This window comes from Orbilia oligospora (assembly GCF_000225545.1).
Source record: "Orbilia oligospora ATCC 24927 unplaced genomic scaffold scaffold00097, whole genome shotgun sequence".
Taxonomy (NCBI): Eukaryota; Fungi; Ascomycota; class Orbiliomycetes; order Orbiliales; family Orbiliaceae; genus Orbilia; species Orbilia oligospora.
The window spans coordinates 1,598,974-1,619,446 of NW_011645654.1; the positions used below are offsets into that span (position 1 = coordinate 1,598,974).

The following is a 20,473-nucleotide window of genomic DNA, read 5'->3' on the forward strand; positions in this document are numbered from 1 at the left end:
ATTTCCTTCTCGGGTCATCTGTTCCGGCGTCGGATTATACCCTTTTATCGATACCATTCATTCTTTGTATAGGAGTCTTGGAATTCATAACTTTGATACCCTCTAGATTATTTGTTATATTTGATTCTGTACTGTGATGCTGTCGATGGTTAGTTGAACGTTTATTAGTATGCATATGAGGCGTCAGTTACCGTCCGTGAATAAGAAATCCTATAGAAGCTCACGCCCTGCTGTGATATCGATCTCTTCTATTTAATCACTTCACATCACCCTCTTCATCAACACTACTACCCTCCCATCCTCACAATACCAATATCAATATCAATATCAATATCAACCTCATCATCTCCAACATCACATCATCAACATCTTTCTCTCCATCCTTCCCTCCAAAACGAATAAAAACCAAAGACCCATTCTCCTCCAACGAGAATCAAGAAAATAAAGAGAGAAAGAAAGAAAAAAATGGAACCTCCAACTATCCCCTTCACCTTCCCAACCCTCACAGGTGGCGGCCAAACCGGTATTAGTACCACCACCACGGCCACTATCAGCACAACCTCTTGCTCTGGTATAAACCCAGCTGATACCGTTCAGAACGGTATGTCCGGTGGAGGGAGGGGTGGACCTCCTCGTGGGGTTAGTTTGTATGGGTGTAATGTTATGTGAGGTGGGTTTCTTCTTTTTTTAAATGGTACCCTGCGGATTTGAAGTGTATGGTGAGTTTTGTGCATATATACTTATATATATGTTCTGTTTGGTCGAGGGCTGATGCTGATATGGTGATTAGGTAGAGGTGGAAGGGTGGTTTATATGGGTTTCTATTCTGTGCTTTTTTGTGCCTTCTACTTCGGTTTATGGCTATTCACTTTACTTCTATTCTATTCTATTCACTCCACTACACTTTACTTTAATTTACTTTGCTGGCTAAGGGGTCTGGAGAGGATGAAAGAATACTAAGACTACATTGATACTCTATTCTGGCTTTTGTCTATTGTTGCTTTTCTTGGTGTTCTTTTGAAGATATAGTAGTATAGAACTAGATTTTGAAAGTTTTTTGTGGTTTTTGTATTTGCTTCTATGCTTTTAGATCTTACTTTAAATTTCTTTATATTGTATAGGAAAATTCAAAGTTTTGAGGGTTTATACAGCCGGTAGATAGAGTAATACATATTCTTATGTAATGCACTCAGTCGATACTGCTTCTAGTTGAAGTGATGCGAATTAGTGAATTTAGTGACTCCGTATTTGAGTATATGCAGACATACATGCATAGGATATATATATCGATATATCGGTATAAGTACGCTAAAATTACATATATTATATACATCTACCTCTTCTTCCCCTTAGCTCCCTTCCGTGCGGGCTTCTTCCCGCTCTTGCCTGCCATCGCTGCCGCCTTCATTTTCTTCTTAGACAGGTTTCCAGTCTTCACACCTCTTTTGTTAGCCTCGTCTCTAATCGTCTTGGTCTTCTTGAACACTCTCATTCCGTCATCTTTCATATCATCTCGACTCTCCAGCTTCTTTTTCATCTTCCCGCTGAGTTTCACCTTCTTCCTTTCAAGTTGAAGACCATTTAACTCCGTACTACCAGCTTCCTTTGCCTTCTTCTTATCCTTCTCCGTCTCGAACCAAGTTCGTCGGGGACGGGATGCGATCTCCTCTTCGTATTTAATCATATTCTCTCCTTTCCTGAGTTGCATCTCTACCTGCAACAACTGTTTCTCTTCCTTTTCATCTTCAAGAATAGCTTCGATATCATCCTCCATACCATTCAGTTTCTCAGTCATTTCATCGACCTTGGAAATATCCAGGGTTCTTGAAACCACTTTCCCATTTTCTTGACCGGCTTTTATTGCCTTTTTTACGATCTTGCGATCGGCTTCGGCTGCGAGGGTGATGGCTCGACCCGAACGACCGGCTCTGGCGGTACGACCGACACGATGGGTGTAAATCTCATGGGATTGGGGGAGTTCGAAGTTGATGACGTATGAAACGTTTTTGATGTCTAGACCACGGGAGGCTAAGTCTGTGGCTAGCAGGAAGTCTACGGTTCCATCACGGAATTGCTCGACTGCTTTGATACGCTGTTAAAAGTAGAAAGAAAAAAACATTGTTAGCTTTTTTTGTTATGCTTTTTTTTAAAAAAAAGAATAAAAAAAGAATGAGGAGGAGGCTCTCACCTGTTCCTGACTTAGGCTGCCATGTAACTCTGCAGCCTTGAGACCCAACAAACCGAATATAATCCTGACACGATGAGCGTATACTTTACTTCTAAAAAACACTATACAACGTGATTTATAAAGTTCCGTTGCTAGTAAGACGAGCATGGCTAGTCTACCACCTTCCCTACCGGGTCTTATACGGATGAACTCCTGCGTCAAAGTAGCTACCGTCGATTTCTTCGAATCGACTAGGAGTCTTACTGGTTTCTGCATACCCACGCGGACGAGCTTATCAACGCTATCCGTCATGGTAGCAGAGAACAACATCGTCTGTCTGCTCTTCGGTAAAGTTTTCAGAATCTCATCGAGTTCGTCTGCGAAACCGTCTTCGAGCATTCGATCGGCTTCATCGAGTACCAAGATCTCAATACCATCCGTATGGAAACTCGCAGAGTTACGCATGTGATCGATGAAACGACCTGGTGTTGCGATGACGATATCTGGACGTTGGCGTAACTCCGCCTCCTGTGCTTTGAGGGAAAGACCACCGACTGCTAATGTGAATTTGATGTCTGTGAATGCTGCGAGTTTTACGGCTACGGCGTGCACTTGGATTGCTAGTTCACGGGTTGGAGTTAGGATTACTACTCTTGTTTGGGCGACCTTTTTGGGACGGTAGAGGAGACGTTCGAGGATGGGGACCATGTAGGCTGCTGTTTTGCCGGAACCTGTGACTGCGCCGCCGACTATGTCTCGCGCGAGGAGGGCGATGGGGATAGTGCGGGATTGAATTGCGGTTGGGGTTGTGAAGTTGATGTGGCCCAGGCCTCGAAGGATGGGGCGGGAGAGGTTCATTTGTTGGAAGGTGGATGTGAGGGAGGTTGTTGGGAGGTCTGTTGGTGTGGCGAAGAAGGCTGCTTTGGCGGCGCGGGTTTCTTCGGTTTCGGAATCGCTGTTGGAGTCTGAAGCTTCTTCGTCGTCGTCGTCTGGGTGGGGGACTTCGGAGAGGACGGATTCGGCGTCTGAATCTGATGCTTCCTTGTCTGAGTCTGAGTCTGAGTCGGATCCATCGTTGGCTTCTTCGGCTTCGTTCTCGTCTTCGGAGGAAGCAGCTGCGCCAAATTCGGTTTCAGAGTCTTCTTCGCCTTCCAACAGTTTTCCTACCATATCCTCCTCCTCCTCTTCCTCCTCTTCCTCCTCTTCCTCTTCTGAAGCTTCGTCCGCGCTGTCGTTTTCCATGTCTTCGTCCTCAGAGCCCGCACCACCATTCACAGCCTTGCCAGCCTTTGCAATCCGTCTGCCAATGAGCTCATCAATATCCACCCCCTTCTTCTGATCATTCATCCCAGACTTCGCCCCTTCAAACCCCCACCCTTCGAATTCATCCGCGCCCTTGTCATCCAAATCTCCAATCTGGAAATCAAAGTCCGAATCTATATCTTCATCCTTCTGTTTCTTTTGCGCATGACCATTGTCTCCTCCTGCTCCTCCATTCGTTTGTTCTCCTTCCCGCTTTCGCTTTTTCCCGCGCTGATTGGGTTCTGCTGCGGATTGCGATTTTGAGATTACAGGTAATCTTTCTGATTCCTTGTCATCATTGTCATCGTCGCTGGGTGCGTCGATGTCAGATTCTTCGTCGGGGATGTCATCGGAGTCGGAGATTGTAAGTACGAAGTCGTCTTGTCTGCTCAGTTGGGTTTTGGTGGGAGGAAGAGATGATGGTTGCGGCGAGGATTTTCCTTTGATTGTAACTTTTGTTGGTTGTTTTTGTTTTTGGGTTTTGGGTTTTGAAGGATTGGATGTTTCTTTCTTTGGCTTCGCCATTTGGTATGAGTTTTTTTTCTTACCACGAAGCTCCCTTTTTTTTTGGGATGTCGTGGTTGGGAAGGTTGGTGATATTTACAGGCGGTGGGTTTGGAAGGTTGTGGTTGTGGTTGTAGTTTTATGGTTTTTGGCTGCGGCGCGCAAAGAAAATTTGGGATAACTTTTTTTTTTTTTTTGGAACTAGACGGTTTTGCTTTTTTAAGGTGTGACAAGGGTGGTGACTTGCAACAGGAGCAACGCAACGTTTATGCTTCTGGTTTGAGGTTATACAGCTGTAATGTTAGTTTCGTCGACGCAAGCAGAAAAGGGGATGCATTGAGGTATTGCTTTTTTATTCTAATTGAAGAGGTTAAATATCTATCTTTTCTGTTAGTATATACTAAACTGGATAAAGTGAATCAGAGGATCTAAAGAATCGGCACAAAAGGTCGAGTCGAGTCGAGTCTTTGTACAGTTATTATTTCTTCTAACCCTAGTACTACAGTGACACTATGAGCATCCTGTATAATTCTGTAATACAAGAATATCCAACTTTTTGTCAATTGTGCCACCGGATCTACACATGAAGGGGCAATATATCATTTATATGCCGTAAACCAAGTGTCTACGCCTGGTGGAAGAGTCCACAGCCTCATTTTAGGATTGACTGCTTGTCAGAGTCTATTGACCCCATGACGGCTAATTAATTAAGACTACTAAGTATATAAATATATTATAAAATTTGTAAATGAAAAGAACCAACGTTTCGAAGGAAGACTTTCAGGGAATTAAGTTGTATGATCGATCCGTAATAGCCATTATCCTGCGGATTCAAGCTGTCCTTCGTATACATCCTGAATCGGGCTCTTATGCATCCATCGAATCTACTGGTGTGCCAGCAGTAATCAATCGATAATATCCCAGTTAGGCCTCTGATCCATCTTCCCTTAAATCCTTGAATCCAGTTTCTACTTACTTTTCCTTTAAGCTTCTCCTGATTTATATCTACCTCGTTGATGGTGTATGCTATACACCTTTACCTTTAAACTGGGAGTTAACCATCGAGAATGAGATCCTCTAAAATATCTTTCCAATCGACCTCCCAGATGGGATGGCTACCAGTCTTTCTTTTGTTCTCGTCCGTTTTACCACTCGCTCTTGCGGCCCCAGGCGCCGGAGAGGGATACTTACAAGCACGGAGTTCAGTTCCAAAGCCAGGAGTTGGGTTAGTACCTGTCAAAACAGCGATCGCGGTGGCTCCGACCACCACCGGTCTTCCTGGTTTATATCCAGAAACAACTGCTATCGCAGTAATCCCCGAACTTAGGGATACGACCAATTCTTCAGATCCAGTCGATACCAATAACGAGAAAAAGAAGAAGAAGAAAAAGAACCCCAAGAAAAACCCCCACAAAGGAAAAATCAAAACCGTCACAATCGTCCACTCCATCCCCGTCACCGCCACAATCGTAAAACGCTCAGATAACGACTACCCCAGCCCCATAGACGACGAACCCAGCGGAGACCCCATGGACCTAGACACAGAAGACTACACAACCGTCAGCATCCTCCAAGTCGCAGTCCCCACCGACCGTCCCGTAATAATCACAACCTACGAATGTCCCACCCCAACAGACACTCCATCCTCCTTCGACAAAAACAATATCAATAATTACACCCCAGAACTAGCCAAACAACTTATAAAACTCAAAACCAAGGCGAAAGTATCATGTCTAAGCATCACCTCGGGACTACAAGCTGACCTTGCGTCTCAAACGTCGGTTATGGAGTACATTGAGGGTTATTTTTGTGGTACTATACTTTCTAGGACGGATGATGAAAGTGGGGTTGCTCATGTGGTTAGGGAAGGGAATGGGGCGATGCAGAGGATTAGTGTTACTTGGGTTTTGACGGAGGCGAAACCGTCGAAGAAGGAGTGTGTTATGGGGATGAAGATGATTTGGGATCAGTGTGCGAATTTGGGGGATGATTCGATTGAGGGGTTTAGTGGTGGGAAGGCGTTGTTGAAGAGTGGGGTGTTTTTTAATCTTGAGGCGGTGACGGCGGTTGAAGATAAGAAGGTGCAGAAGGGGAAGGGTAGACAGTCGGGTTGATGGGGTTTGGGGTTTGGGGTTTTTATTGGTGGATTTATGGATGTATTGATTGATGTGTATCGTACGATGGGGGTTCAATTGTGTATCGATCTCCAGTTATAAATTCAAGCTACGTCTAGAAATGATACGTTTTGAATTTCAGTAGACCTAATTATAATTGATCGAGCTGCATTTGCTTTCTTGGTAATTCACGGGTTGTCTCGTGAACCAGACTACGATATCCCGGTAGTATTCGGTTCGGACTTTCACGAAGCAGGTATTTACAAGTGAAGTATATAAAGTATGTTACGGATTACAATTACTAAAAATGCACAAATATTAAATTTATAAATGCAAAGGCCGTACATAGTACAACGGAAGGGCCTGGCGACGAGATTAATTGTAGGCAGTTTACGTCTACTATAGCTACACTCATATTACGGTTTTAAATTTCATGTCCAAATAAACTATATTATGCCCGAATTACGGATAGAATCATTTTTACTAGTAGGGGTATGCCCCAATCTTACAACCTTAAGAAATGGAGAGCTCTAGCTAAGTATCAATGGGGAGCAGAGTTATACGGTTTCATCCCACCAGAACGAAAGCGTACGGACAATACCAGTCCTGTTCTGAAACCTCGTACTACTGCGCAGTTGGGTTCCGTTAGACCTAAGCTACGCTGACCCAACGGAACCAACATACAAGTCTTCTAATATAACTCCTTTAGAGGTACACACTTACATACAAGTCCAATTCTATAGCCTAAAAAATACAACACTCGTTCTGCTTTGGTGTGTTGGTTTCGCCGTTGGATACATATAACTTAACCTGAAAGGTAACGGTATATATAACGAACATACTCGCATCTCTAGCTAAAACCCCTCCTTCGCTCCTTCGGTTGAAACGGTAATTTATTCAGGTAGGAACATGCGTCTGAAGCAGGCAGTGCAGCTTGAAACTGTTAATAAACAGTATATGCGGTACAGCCATGGGATGCTTCAAGCCGGTGTTCACGACTTAAACAACTGGTTGGTTGAGTAGCAGACCCATGGCCCAGCATTATACGTTAGTGTTTAAACTTTGGATCTATATGCTGTTTTGTGTATATAAAGCGGCGCAGTATCCTGTGCCTTATCGACTCTAGGCCTTCACGTACACGTAAAGCAATTGATTGATGCCACTGAATATAGGGCCAGAACATCCACCCGCCGAATCAATGACTATTAGACCATACTCTCAACTCGAACTCTAGTTAACTCTTTCCTCACAAATAATTAAGTGAGAGTGTACCCGTATAGCTACACTCCGCACTTCATACAGTCCCAGAGCTGGGGACTTTAAATAAATAAAAATAACGATGCGACAGACTCGTAACATCATCTTTTTGCTAACCCTCTTACTGTTGCGGATTTCGTTTACGACCGCCAAAGGTGGCAAGGCCAAAGAACCAAACGAAAAAGTATGGATCTTTACCATCAAAAATGAGCTCAGAAAGCATTCGGATCTGGGAGATATGCACAAAGCTCTTGAAGAGATTGATGAAAAGCCGCCGAACGGTGCGGTCTTTGGCTCCTATGATGAAAAATGGGGTACATTCTTTATGACGGTAAATTGCACCGAGGCAAAGAAAAAGACAATAGATACAAGGTTCAAGCATTTGGTAAGTGTCTTCTTGTTTATAACTTCGAATGGAACACTTTTATTGCATGCCCGGGGGGTGCGTGGCAATCCGCGGGGTTCTTGAACTCGATCATGCGCAAGCTCATGACACCATGATCATATATCGAGAGTAGTAGCATCCCGTGCATAAGACCTCAATGCTGATCATTGCAACCCACTAGATTTCGGCGTCTGCAAAATACGATAAGTACCGAACGCCTCTATATACAGCACACGAAGCTCAATATACGATCGACAGGAATATCAATCAACGTCAGGAACGGCTTATGATGCTGCAAGAAGAAGGCCAGGAGCCGCCTTCAAATTACTTTTATCATAACTCGGAAGGGGAGGGTGTCACTGTATATTTCATAGACACTGGAATCAATAGGAACCACCCTGTTAGTCTCCCTCCGATGCACCAGAGCATGCTTTCTTTTCTCTATAAATAATATCTGGATTGCAGTATTAATATTGCCTCCATGTCTACATGAACTAACACTCAATTGGTTAAAATAGGAATTCGCTCAAGCGGAGTTAGCAGGCCGTATTGAGGTTATATTTTCTGACCCACTGCCACCAGATCCAAATGACCCCGGCAGACGGAAAATAGATATCGACTCGAGCCTAAGGTTCAGTCATGGCAGTAGCGTGGCTGGTGTAGTCATTGGACAGAAAACTGGCATAGCAGCGAGAGCAAACGTGGTCATGATTGCGGCTCTGGATAAAAAAGCCCTTAGCAGCGAGGCCCTATATCTGAGTGCTCTTGTCAAGCTTTATAGGCACATTGTTACCAAAAATAAGAAAAATAGAGTCATTCTGAATCTGTCCATGAACGCTGGATATTTCCGGGAGAACAATGACCCAATAGAGAACGATATCAGAGATGGTCTCTCAATCGTTTTTGACGCATTGGCGGAAATGCCTAATCTTATTATAACATCTGCTAGTGGGGTATCTGAATGGGTTCGTATATACTCTCCAATTTTTTTTAAAATGTTTTCCATTTCCCTGTCATTTTCTTTTCTTTGCATGGCATAGCCGCTAAGTTATTCGAATTCTATAGACTCAGGAGCACGTTGCATGGTCATGGCCGAATATGAGGGCCGAAACCCCCCAAACAGCCAAGAATTTGGTAATCGTGGGAGGGGTGGATAAGGAGGGCTATGGCATTTTTCAAAAGCCCGAGCCTGGCTTCCAACAGGTATACGCTCCAGCGTATGCTGTCAAGATCGCCTCCAATGTTGGCTATCAACTAACTACCGGCACATCTTTTGGTGAGTTCGAATTCAAGATCTTTGATTACTGAAGTTTCGCCATCCTGGCAAACTAACCCCTCACTCCACCTATTCCAATATATACTACGTAATTTAACCTAACCTCTCTCTGTGTGCTCCTAACAGCATCCGCATATGCAGCCGGTGTTTTGGCAAATTACCTATCCAGAGACCCAAAGTTAGAACCACAAGAGGCGTTGAAAATGCTTATACAGAGGTCCTACCCGAGAGTTAAGGGAGGCCCGAAAGTAGTATGGCTTGGTATTACAATGAAGGATGCAGGTATAACCTATGGGAGTAGGCCGGGCCCGGGTGTTATTTGTAAGCGTGACGACGATAAATGCGAAAAGCAGCCTCCGGCGAAGACCCCATCGAAAGGTAGTCCACAGAAAGACGATCCAAAGAAAGATGACCCAAAGAAAGATGACACCCAGGGAGGCGATGGCGGGTTTCCAACTCCTATTGATGACGGCGGCGATGACGATGACGATGACGACGACGATAACAAAAGTGATTTTGGAGGTGATGACGGCGCCGGTACCGAGAGTGTTTACTACGTGGCGACAAGTACAGTCGTCGAGGAACGCAGTTACAATGTCTATGTCACAGTTGGACCGAATGGGCCTTCTCCAACAAAGAAAAATAGCGGGGGGGAGATAGATCCACTTGCAGACCCTGAAAAGAATAACTTTCGACGTGCCGAAGAACCTGCGGCTGCGACTCATACGCAGCCAAGAAGCCCGGTGCATCCGGATACCGTTTATTTGGCATTGGAAACTTCGACTGCTACTGATAAACCACTATCGAAGTCGCAGACAAACTGAACGCGGGGAAGGTTCTTGAAAGGTTGTCCCGTTTGAAGAGAAATGTAGCAAGCTGATAATATATATATGCACCTATATAGTGCAGTATCAGCATATAGACTAGAATTTGAAAGGGACTTTGTTTCATTCCTGTTAGTATTATTTTGTCGCTTTACTCCGTTGGTGTTTAACTTAAGTAGTTATCGGTGTTTATTATAGCTAGTATCGCAAATTTTAGACATTGACCGTATTCAATTCTGGGCGGAAATGTATATATACATATAAGATATAAATTCTTCTTCGAGCTTTCGAACGGTGAAGCCCTTATATATAATATCATAAGAAAATAATTCTCCGAATAATATTGAACTAAACATTGGGGCCTCCAGATTTCCATTCAACTGTTTTACTATTCCTAAGGACCTAGTATAAGATATCTAGCTATATATAACCCCAGATATATATCGACCTCACACCAGATCGGCTGCTATGTCTATATGTAAATTAAAAGATTGAAAATCATACTTAATGATACCGTACTCCATGCCTACACAAAAATTAAACACAAGCCCGCCCGCAGAATCCTTTCGCGCTTGTACATCCTGTATAGTCTAGTTTTTCATCCTGTATATAAGCGCGGTAGAGGTAATAGTTTAACTCTAACTTTATAGCTTTAGGATCTGGTGTGCCAGTGCAGATAGATGCACATGTTGAATCAATTGCGTGGGGTTTGTGTTGTGTGGTAGACATGGTTAGCTAAGCTGTACAACTGCCATATGGTAGTTACTGAATCCTTCGAACCAAGCTTTAGTTGAGTCAGTACAAAGTCACCAAAATATGCTCATCAGATAACATATAGGACATCTTATATTAGTATCTTCGAAAACTCAAGCATAATGTTATCCATACTCCGGAAGGCAAGGTTGAAGGACAAGGAGATGAGGGTGTTAATGTTGTAAGTACCCGTCCAATCCCATTTATGTCGAAGCTATAGCTGAGGGAAACGCCCAAAATGGTAGAGGGCTTGATAATGCAGGAAAGACCACCATCGTAAAGCAGATCATGCATGAAGATGTAAACACCGTGAGCCCTACCTTGGGGTTTATCATCAAAACAATCGAATACCAAGGGTATGCCATTTCCGTCCTAATATATGTTTAGAAAAAAACGCATGGCTAAAATTGATATTCTTACCGCTCAAGATACAAGCTCAATATCTGTATGTTATGATTTTGAGTCCTCATGTCTTAGAAACCCGAGATGATTTGGGCTAAATATCAGCTACAGGGGATGTTGGTGGTCAGAAAACCCTTCGGTCATACTGGCGGAATTATTTCGAGAAGACAGACGCTTTGATATGGGTTGTCGACGCGACTGATCGATTTCGGCTCGAGGATTGCAAGGAAGAACTCCACGGGCTCCTGCTGGAGGAGGCTAGTTTCATCCTATGTTTTTGTGACACCAACTGGATAAACAAATCTAACTGTTCTACTTGATACGACTACAGAGGCTGATGGGTGCATCATTATTGGTGTTTGCAAACAAATCGGACGTGAAAGGATGCATGTCGACTGACGACATCAAAGAAGTATGTTTCCGATGGTTTCTTTGGCGGGTTTTCCCGTCTACCATGCACAGTTTGTTGAGGGCTAATGAACGATTCAATAAACTTTTCAACAGGGCCTCAAACTGGACGAGATTGTGACCCACAAGTGGACCATCCTCCAATGTAGTGCCATGACAGGAGAGAACCTTATTGAAGGATTGGACTGGGTCGTGACGGATGCAAAAGAACGACTGTTCCTGTACTAATCTATGCATATAAATCGATCTACAGCATGCCACAGCGTACTTACATTGATGAGAAAACTGGAAGGTTATGATTACAGTCCGTCGGCCTGACCGATCAGCCTTAATTACTTGCCAAGACGAGAAGAGCCAGGCCACCTGGAAAGAAAATTGAAATCCAGGTTGAGTTCAAGCTTGAGGTCCGCATGGCCATGGCCACATGGAAAGATATTAAACTGGAGATTGAACCTCTCGCGGAATGTTTTTGTTTACATTTTGGAACTCCGTCGAGAGTCCATTGCATTGTCAGCCTGGCAATATCGTCAGATATTTAAATTGCCTCTTTTTTATCACCGAAAAGACGACCAACCAAGAATGACAGGGGTGATTCCTGTCCTTGTCCCTCGCCCGCCCGCCATTGGACAAACCCCCAAAACAATTCCCATTCGCTCATAATGTCCATGTAGGATGTACTTATTTATGTATGTCCAGCCAGCTGTGAACCTCGAGTCCCGTATTAGTCTCCTCGGCGTTGAATTCGTGGTCCTCAGCTTCTTCCTCTGCAGCTGCTCGTCACTTTAGCTATATTTCTTTCTTCTTATTGTACCTACTGCTGCCAGCGGCTCTGGGCAGCGATCACCATCTCGCATCTGGCACTCTCCTGCGGGGCTTGAGTTAGCCCACCGATAAACATATTCTGTGTGCCAGCATTCATTCCTGCGAGTCCGATAGATTTTTTCACTCTCACATCAGATACCCCCCAAGACCTTGAACACCTTACGGAACACCTTAGCTTTATTCCCGACCAATCCAATCGATAGACTCTATGCATTAACTAGAACCAGAGCCCATCCACGGACCGTGTTACATCGGAAGCCTTCGCCATGGACCCTCCCTCGGAAGCCGATGACAATCAGGTGACCGAATTCCTGCAGCGTATCCGAGAACTAGACGACAAGAGAGATCGAGAAGATGAAGAACGAACCCGGAAACTGGAAGAGGATATCCTGGCCCGGCGAGAGGCCAGGCAGAGGTTACGAGAAGGTACGTGATGCCTGTTCCAGGCGTGAAATGACGCCGGCTTGCAAACTTATATTCCCGAATGTCGACCAGCTACTGACTGCTCAATTGCTGCTTTGGTTCCCATTTTATAGAGAGAGCGAGATCACTGTCACCAGAAAAGATGATGCCGATTGGCACACCGTTGAGCTATAGGTCAAGAGTAACCGATGGCAGCCCGATGGCAGCTCTCCAAGACTCGCCTTTAGCCTCTAGATCTAAACCAAAACCCCCATCAACACCTGAACCAACAGCTGCTGAAGCTCGTAACGATGCCCTTGAAAGGTTAATGAGTGATTCGAGACCACTACCAACACCACCGTCTAAACCTCTCACCACTGCAAGCCATACATTCACCCCGTCTCCATCTTCCGTCACAGGGTCGACTCGACGGCCGTTCAATCAAGCGGGAAAGCCTCTCTCCTGGCAAAGGAGACCCCAATCAGTAGCTTTCGGAGAACGGGAAAGACCAACTTTTACACAATCTACTTTTTCGAGAACGAGCAGCGTCGCAGGTGATGACAATGAAAGCGATGCCGGTTCCGAAATATCAAGAGATCAGATCGCCAAAAACCTCGGTTCCAAAGATCCATCCTATTTTCGACAAACAGCAGACCGAGGTTTCAAATCTGCAGCTTTACGAAGAGATGCAGAGGATAGCTATAGTGGCGGTGGCGCCAGGATGGCATTGCCCGGGATGTCGGATGTTAGTAGCCCCCAGAATACTAAAATGCCTCGTGCAGTCACAGTTGCGTGGACTAATGCTATAGTAGAGGACAACTGAGCCACCGAGGCCTCTTTCATCGTTATCCAATGCCAGTGGGACGACGTCATTCTCTGCACCCCTGACAGAATTCAAAAGCATCTCAAAGGCGAAATCGTTTCTCGATTCTCTCCCTGATGACAGACCTTTAAGTGCAGGTGAATCGATGCCTTGGAAAACCCCATCATATGCATCTAAAGCCCATCAGCAAATTGAGTCATCCTTTTCTGGGCTCGGGCCACACGAGGAGGAGGAGAACTCTCTAATGCCATCAGCGTATATTATATCTAATAGCGGCAGAAACTCCCCAGAAAAGATGGGAAGACCACCAAGTCCAACGAAGGGACTCGGCGGGTTCGTCCAGAGTGCTATGTTAAAGCGAGATGCTTCAGTAAGAAAACCCCCCGTGGGGAACCCAGCGTCAACATTGTCAAGATCAGGTAGCAATGTTTCCGACAAAGAACGGACGACTCCCATCCGACGAGAGCGTGCCCTTTCTACTTTATCGAGAGATGGTACACCAGCACCGGAAGACAAAGAAATCGAAGAACGTAGAGGAAGGGAGATGTCACCTGCCGAGTCCGTCGTGTCAACTTCGACTGATGGTTGGAGGGGTAGAACGGAAGCAACACCACCAACATCTCCGTCGAAGACGATGAACCCTCGGAGATGGAGTCCTACAAAATCATCGTGGCTAGAGTCTGCATTACAGAAGGACATTGCCCCTGTCATCGGGTCTCAACCGCCGCTCATGTTCTCCCCTTCAAGAGAGAGTTCGCATAGGTCACCTACACGTGACAAATCAATCAAAACGGCTCGGGATGCCGCAGCTATTCGTGAGGAACGGGCTCGCGCCAGGGCGGCTGCGCACCACGTTCCACGAAAAATGTCCGTAGATTCTCAAACTGACCACCCACGCTTCGACTCTAGCAGCTTTTCCAGGCCGACTATCCAGCCAAGATCTGCAATGCTCTCGAAAAGACCCCTTAGTGAAATTTTCAATCCTCCACCGGCTTTTGATTTTGCGGCACCCTTCGAGAAAACAGTTGTGGAAGAAGAACCGGTTGAGGAGGCACCTAAACCAGAGGCTTCTTCTTCTATTCCTCGCCCGGCCATTTCTTCGAAGCCCTCTATTCCGGAAAAACTAGCCAATGGCACCGATTCTAAGGATAAACCGCCTATTAAGAGCAAACCTGTCTTCGAACGAGGACCAGGCAAAACAATGACCATAGATCCTCGTGCAGCACGTGAAGCCAGCCTCCGAGAACAGCAGCAAGCCAAGAAAGATGGAGTCCTTGATTTCCGATCGAGGCTTTCTCCAACTAAAACGCAAAACTACAAAGCCCCAGACGAACTCAAGGAAACGATCCTAGCAGGAAAATCTGCCCTTCAAGATCGCGGTGGACCCCAGAACTACAGACCACCAAACGAATTAAAGCAGAAGGTATTGGCTGCTAAAGCTTCCCTTCAGGATAGGGGAGGCCCGCAGAACTATAAAGCGCCAAATGAGCTTAAAGAAGTGGTCGCAGCCGCTCGTGGCAGTTTGCAAATGAGCAGCGGACCCCAAAAATATCAAGCGCCTGACCCGTTAAAAGAGACAGTCTCCGTCGCTCGCTCACATCTACGCCCGTCATCTCCTGTAAAAAACTCCCCTATTTCCCCCCCAGCGAAGCCGTCGTTTGGGCGTGCTGCAACTATTCCAGTTAGCTTGGAAGGAAACACCAATGCACCATCACGCCGACCAGATAGTGGTGACGCAGTTTTTGAGGGAAAGGAAAACCCAATGCCTGCTGTCTCCAAGCAAACTACCGCTCCAGCTAGAATAGTAAAGTCTGGGGGCAAATTGGCGGATCGTTTCAATCCGGGGCTCGCTGGTATACTCTCTCGGGGTCCAATGGGGATGGGTAAACCTGGTTCCAACAGTGGTTCATCTTCAACCTCTAATACATCGAAACCAGCTTCGAAGGAGTCTGCAGAAGGGCCGCAACTTACCCACATGACTAAGGGTCGTGCCCGTGGACCAAGGAGGCGCGCCCCTGCCACAGCTTCTTCTTCTTCTTCTTCCTCGGCTGTAAAGGGGCCCAGGAGACAAAGATCGAGTCTCTCTCCACATCCCAGATCTTCCAATCCTACACGGAGGTCCCTGGGGCAGAATGGGTTGGGAAATAGACCATTGTCTCCAGCTCCTATCACCCCCCGCAAACCCTCTGCAGTATCCATCCAATATGATGACCAGGAAGAGCCACAGAGCTCGGGGGAAAGGAAAGAAAAGCCACCAACCCCTGCTAAATCGCCGCTGTTGAGGGCCAAAAGCTCAACATTCAATATCCGTGATAGCCTCCCAAGTCTCAACTCCAATCCTACTACGCCGATAACTAAGCCAAGGGCATCGTTGAATTCTAAGAGCACAGATGAAGAGGACCCCGCTGTCAAGCCACTCTTTTTTACTCCCCAGGAACGTGGAACACGCAGATTGCCTACTCCGCCGTCCGCGAGTGTTACACCGTCACCCGGCGCTTCCCGTCCTCTTCCACAGTTACCTCTCAAACCCAAGCCGTCAACAGACTCTGAAGCGACGGAAACAATCATTGCTCCTTCCGTCAAAGACTCTATCAGTCGATGGGGGTCTACAAATTCAACTCCAGACACTACTCCTCAACGCAAAAGTATGATCAAGTTACCCACGTACCAGGACGAAGTCGCAGCAATGGAGAGTTCTAAGGCATACAGATCACCGCAAGCTGGTGGAGCTAGTGGTCCAACTCCCTCCCCACTCCGACTCGGTAGCTCGAGAGCTATAGACGAGAGCATTCTCAATGTTGTAGGTATTGATGCCGCCAAATACCTCTCACAGTTCTTCACTGGTCCTGCTACAAACCCTCCCAAGGGTGGAATTGACGTTACACTATTGCTCGAGTCAAAACCAAAGCAAATCAACGAATCAGTTCAGACCCTCAAAAAGCAAATGTGGGAAATCACTGGTATTAACGGGAAAAAGGACCATGTTCCAGTCGGTCAGGAGCATATATTGTATGAAGACGGTCTTTACATGTGCCTGCATTCTTATATGGAAAACAACGGAATGATGGCGTCGGAAGTTTTCCTCTGGAGCGGCGATAGAGTCTCCCTCGGAACCGTCGAAGAGGCACAACTCTCAGCTCGACGGTTGGCTCGAGAGTACGATGGAAGATTGGTATGCCCTGGTTCCTCTTACACCTTCGATCAAGTCCAATCAATAACTAACTCACAAGCATAGATCGTCACCCAACAAGGCAAAGAGGTCCCCCGGTTTATTGAAGCACTCGGCGGGGTTATAATCACTCGTCGTGGATCTAGGGCTCGAATTCAACAGGACATCCCCTACATGCTCTGTTGTCGTAAAGTCGCAGGGGGTATCGCTTTCGATGAAGTTGATATCCATTTCACGAACTTGTGCAGCGGGTTCCCCTACATTATTTCAACACCTGATCGACTGTATCTCTGGAAAGGCAAGGGCGCATCAATTAAGGAACTCCGAGCAGCTCAAGTCGCTTCCTTTGATCTTGCCGGTGACAACGAAGTCAAGCAGATTGATGAAGATAAGGAGCCTGAGTTTTTTGTCGAAATGATGGGAGGTGAGCCTGGAGGCCAGGTGCATGCACAATACTGGAGTCTCAAGCCCCAGCATATGCAATACGCTAGCCGCGTCTTTTTAGTGGACCACGAGTCACCAAACTCAGTGAGTACCTCCCGTTCTATTTTACCGGTTAAACAGTTATTAACTAGTGGTGAAGGCTGTCGAAATCTACCCCTTTGCGCAATCCGATCTTGACCCAACCAACATTTACATTATTGATGCATTCTTCGAGCTTTACATCGTTGTTGGCGAACAAGCACAAGACAAACGTATCGACTTCCAACATGCGCTTCTTTTTACCCAGGAATACAGCATCATGGCAGCTTCAAACGAAGATCGACCATTTGTCCCGCCTAGTAATGTTGTCCTCGGGGGCGCGCCAAAAGAACTCAAAGTCGTATTCAGAAGATGGGAAGACTCTAAGACCCCAACAGCATGGCACCCCTCACGAAGTCCTAGTGTCAAGTTAACAATGGGCTTACGCGATGCGATGAGCATGATGGATTTTTGATTGAGTAGAAGATCAAGTCATTCTCTTCCGCTGGTGACGAAATACTGCCAAATGAGTTATGTTCACTCGAGTCCTTTTCGTTGTTTCTAACCTTCTTTCATTGCATTCTTGCGGCTTCGTTTCTATGTAGGCATTGACGAACGGGATCATGGCGGGAAAAGTGCTCTTTTTTTTTTTTAAAGCATGGCACCTGTTTGGGCTGCTAGACCGCATGAACAAATGGAATAAAAGCTGTACCCTTTTATCTATTACCCCCCTTCTTGACTTCTTTTTGTACGGGATGTTTTCCCATCATTGCGACCAGTCGATCAAATGTCGACTTGTTTGGTTATTCTATCGCTTCATTACCATTCCAGTCCGATTGCGTTAAAACATCGATGCATCTGTCTTTTTCCTTAAACCCGGTTCCTTGCATCCATTTATCCAAATGCCGGTATTAACTGCATAGTAGACCTTTCACTTCGACAAGGTGGAAATTGGTTCCTTCCCTCCCCATTCGCTCGAAGGTTGTCTTTGGTATCAACAAGCTTTGATCTGAGATTACCGAACCCAGACATCCATCAAGATCAGCTGCAGAAACGTTGAGAAAGAACAAAAAAATATAGACTAAAGGGTTCACCACTCCCTCGTCTGCTTGAGCCCTGGGATATATTGGTATGCTTGGGACGATCTCGAATGTTTTACTCGATCCACTGGGCACACTTTTGTGTCATCAAACTGAACACACCCGGGGTGATAGTGATACCATATCACATCTCACTGCCGGACTTAATCTAAGACATGTCATCTTCAATACTACATAGAGAGTAGCGAGCAACAGATCAGAAACCGGCTCAAGTTACACAAACAAGGCCCTTGAGAGTGACAGGACGTAGGTAGATTGGTGCCGTGCCGCACTGAGAGAGAGGGTCCCTGAATCACCTACCCCAGAAATTTCCTGAACGAGACTTTAAAGAGCACCACCGCGAATACGACCTTTGCCATTACCCTAAAAGTTACCATGTGGATTGTTGTCAAACATATTTACACCCACTTTCTCCACCCTCGTGTTTTATTTCCCCTTGTGATTGTGATTCCGAGCTGAGCTATATTAGACCAAACATCCCGGTTTTTAACACCTAGGAGTTGTACGTACGTACGTGTACTATGTATATGGAGTATGTATGTTGGCTAACATCGACACGGAATTGAAGTGGATCAATGACCCACTGGTAAATTAATAGCACGGATTTATAATCCGGGCGAAGCAGAACCGTTTTAACTAGTTGTTCATAACAAAAAAACAAGGAAATAAAAGGCGCTTTCTTTTGCTAGCTATTTCACTGCTATAGAGGGGCATATGAACTTGAACTATTCCGGTAATCTGATTAATTATAAGAGGGGCTTGGAAACACAATAGCACTTCCCTGTCAACCCTCGGGGTGGCCGGTTGTCGTGAGATAGCTTTCGTTCCCCGAGACATTAATGTCCAGATCAATCACACGGTAAGTTCCATTGCAGCAACGGAAGGGGGGAAATGTGTTACGAATCGGGAACTGATTCCGGGTTTCCTTGTTGTCTTTTTTTATTTCTATTTTTCTATTTTATTTTTCTTTTCGGGGAAGCTGGCATCAGATGGACTTTTGAGTGATGATTAATTCTCCGAAGAACAGGTGTTTTTGTACGGCAATTAAAAAATAAATAAAAAACGTTGATTGCCGAGTCGGTTTCTTTTTTGGTCGCGTTCAATCCCATTGGATACAATTTGTGACCGGGTAGTATTCAAGCGGTAAGCATTAATTTTTTTTTTTTAGAAATCAAAAAAAAAGGTGATATGTGATACGGTCTTGCATGATCATTAAAGCCTCATTTTCATATTCATAGATGACGATGTGGGGTTTCCCTCGAGCTCTTGAAGTTGAACGTTTCATCTCTAGAGAGGTCTAGTTAAGAGGCAAATGCAAAGATGTTCCTGTATCGAAAAGCGACAGCAGGGGCAGCTCCAGTAACACAAGAGGTCTCAAAACCACTTTCCTTTTCTCCACTCTCGTGGCCCGCCTCAGTATTTTTCCCGGCAGGTCTCGTATCCGGTCTCTCGAACAGGTTCGATCGCGATCCAACAGAAGCACGACTTTCGACTTGAACAGGACTAAAAACTAGGCTACCCACCGGCCATCGCGACCGAGGACCGAGACCAAGTACCGAGATATGATTCCGTCCAATGCCGTATGTACGTGCACACTAGGAGATGAGAGAGACGTGTTCGAAGTATCTTCGTTCCTTGGTCTCAAACTAAAAGTGAAAGCTTCCCATGCCATGCCACGGCGGCAATACCCGCATCACAGTGCATTCTCATACATACCTGCATCTGGACCACAAGTCGACCGTTGGTCTTTGCTGCACCATGAATCCGTTAAGCGATGCAGCCAGCAAGACAGTGCACAAACCCCCCAATATCCCAAAATATATTTCCAACTTCATGGGATTTTCCCCACATGACCCTTTTTAAAAATCGTTGACAAGTCGTCGGGATTGCACATTTACGCACGGCCCGATCTCACCGGTTTCCTGTATTGGAATAATTAGGACCCGAAAATGGGAAATGCAGGATTCATAAGATGACCATCTTGCATATTTTTGGGAACATCGATGATGCCTTCATTCTGCAAGTTAAGAGGCCTGTGCTGAGTTGAAGCTGGAAATAATAGGCCGAAGGGATTAATATTTCCAAGGTTTTTTTTTTTTTTTTAATTAGTAATTTTTTAGCAAAAAAAAAAAAGATTATCATTATTTTGGGCAAGATATGCAACTTCAAAGGACTAAGCCGCAATCCGAGTTTCGCAAATGTCGGATGGAACCGTAATCCCGAGTCATATCTCTCAATATTCGTGATGAGGAGCATGGGGGGCATGGCTGTCGACAAAAGAGTGCTATTCAAAATGCATGGTC

The 20,473-nt window shown here is 45.5% G+C and overlaps 6 protein-coding genes across 6 annotated transcripts; 5 read left to right on the top strand and 1 right to left on the bottom strand.

The window, feature by feature from the left end:
- Positions 1-465: 465 nt before the first annotated feature.
- On the top strand, positions 466-669 carry AOL_s00097g476 (uncharacterized protein; the record flags this gene model as incomplete). The annotated part of the gene is made up of 1 exon (XM_011126309.1): positions 466-669. One exon carries the CDS (start codon positions 466-468, stop codon positions 667-669), a length of 204 nt encoding a protein of 67 aa, XP_011124611.1.
- A 664-nt stretch (positions 670-1,333) lies between these two features.
- On the bottom strand, positions 1,334-3,994 carry AOL_s00097g477 (uncharacterized protein; the record flags this gene model as incomplete). Its single annotated transcript, XM_011126310.1, has 2 exons — positions 1,334-2,092; positions 2,189-3,994. 2 exons carry the CDS (start codon positions 3,992-3,994, stop codon positions 1,334-1,336), a joined length of 2,565 nt encoding a protein of 854 aa, XP_011124612.1.
- Positions 3,995-5,040: 1,046 nt separating this feature from the next.
- Positions 5,041-6,087, top strand: AOL_s00097g478 (uncharacterized protein; the record flags this gene model as incomplete). The annotated part of the gene is made up of 1 exon (XM_011126311.1): positions 5,041-6,087. One exon carries the CDS (start codon positions 5,041-5,043, stop codon positions 6,085-6,087), a length of 1,047 nt encoding a protein of 348 aa, XP_011124613.1.
- Positions 6,088-7,426: 1,339 nt separating this feature from the next.
- On the top strand, positions 7,427-9,829 carry AOL_s00097g479 (uncharacterized protein; the record flags this gene model as incomplete). Its single annotated transcript, XM_011126312.1, has 5 exons — positions 7,427-7,729; positions 7,911-8,129; positions 8,248-8,694; positions 8,795-9,005; positions 9,132-9,829. 5 exons carry the CDS (start codon positions 7,427-7,429, stop codon positions 9,827-9,829), a joined length of 1,878 nt encoding a protein of 625 aa, XP_011124614.1.
- Positions 9,830-10,704: 875 nt separating this feature from the next.
- AOL_s00097g480 (uncharacterized protein) lies at positions 10,705-10,969 on the top strand (the record flags this gene model as incomplete). Its single annotated transcript, XM_011126313.1, has 2 exons — positions 10,705-10,763; positions 10,828-10,969. 2 exons carry the CDS (start codon positions 10,705-10,707, stop codon positions 10,967-10,969), a joined length of 201 nt encoding a protein of 66 aa, XP_011124615.1.
- A 1,511-nt stretch (positions 10,970-12,480) lies between these two features.
- On the top strand, positions 12,481-17,545 carry AOL_s00097g481 (uncharacterized protein; the record flags this gene model as incomplete). Its single annotated transcript, XM_011126314.1, has 5 exons — positions 12,481-12,640; positions 12,751-13,361; positions 13,429-16,611; positions 16,675-17,136; positions 17,192-17,545. 5 exons carry the CDS (start codon positions 12,481-12,483, stop codon positions 17,543-17,545), a joined length of 4,770 nt encoding a protein of 1,589 aa, XP_011124616.1.
- Between the last annotated feature and the right edge of the window lie 2,928 nt (positions 17,546-20,473).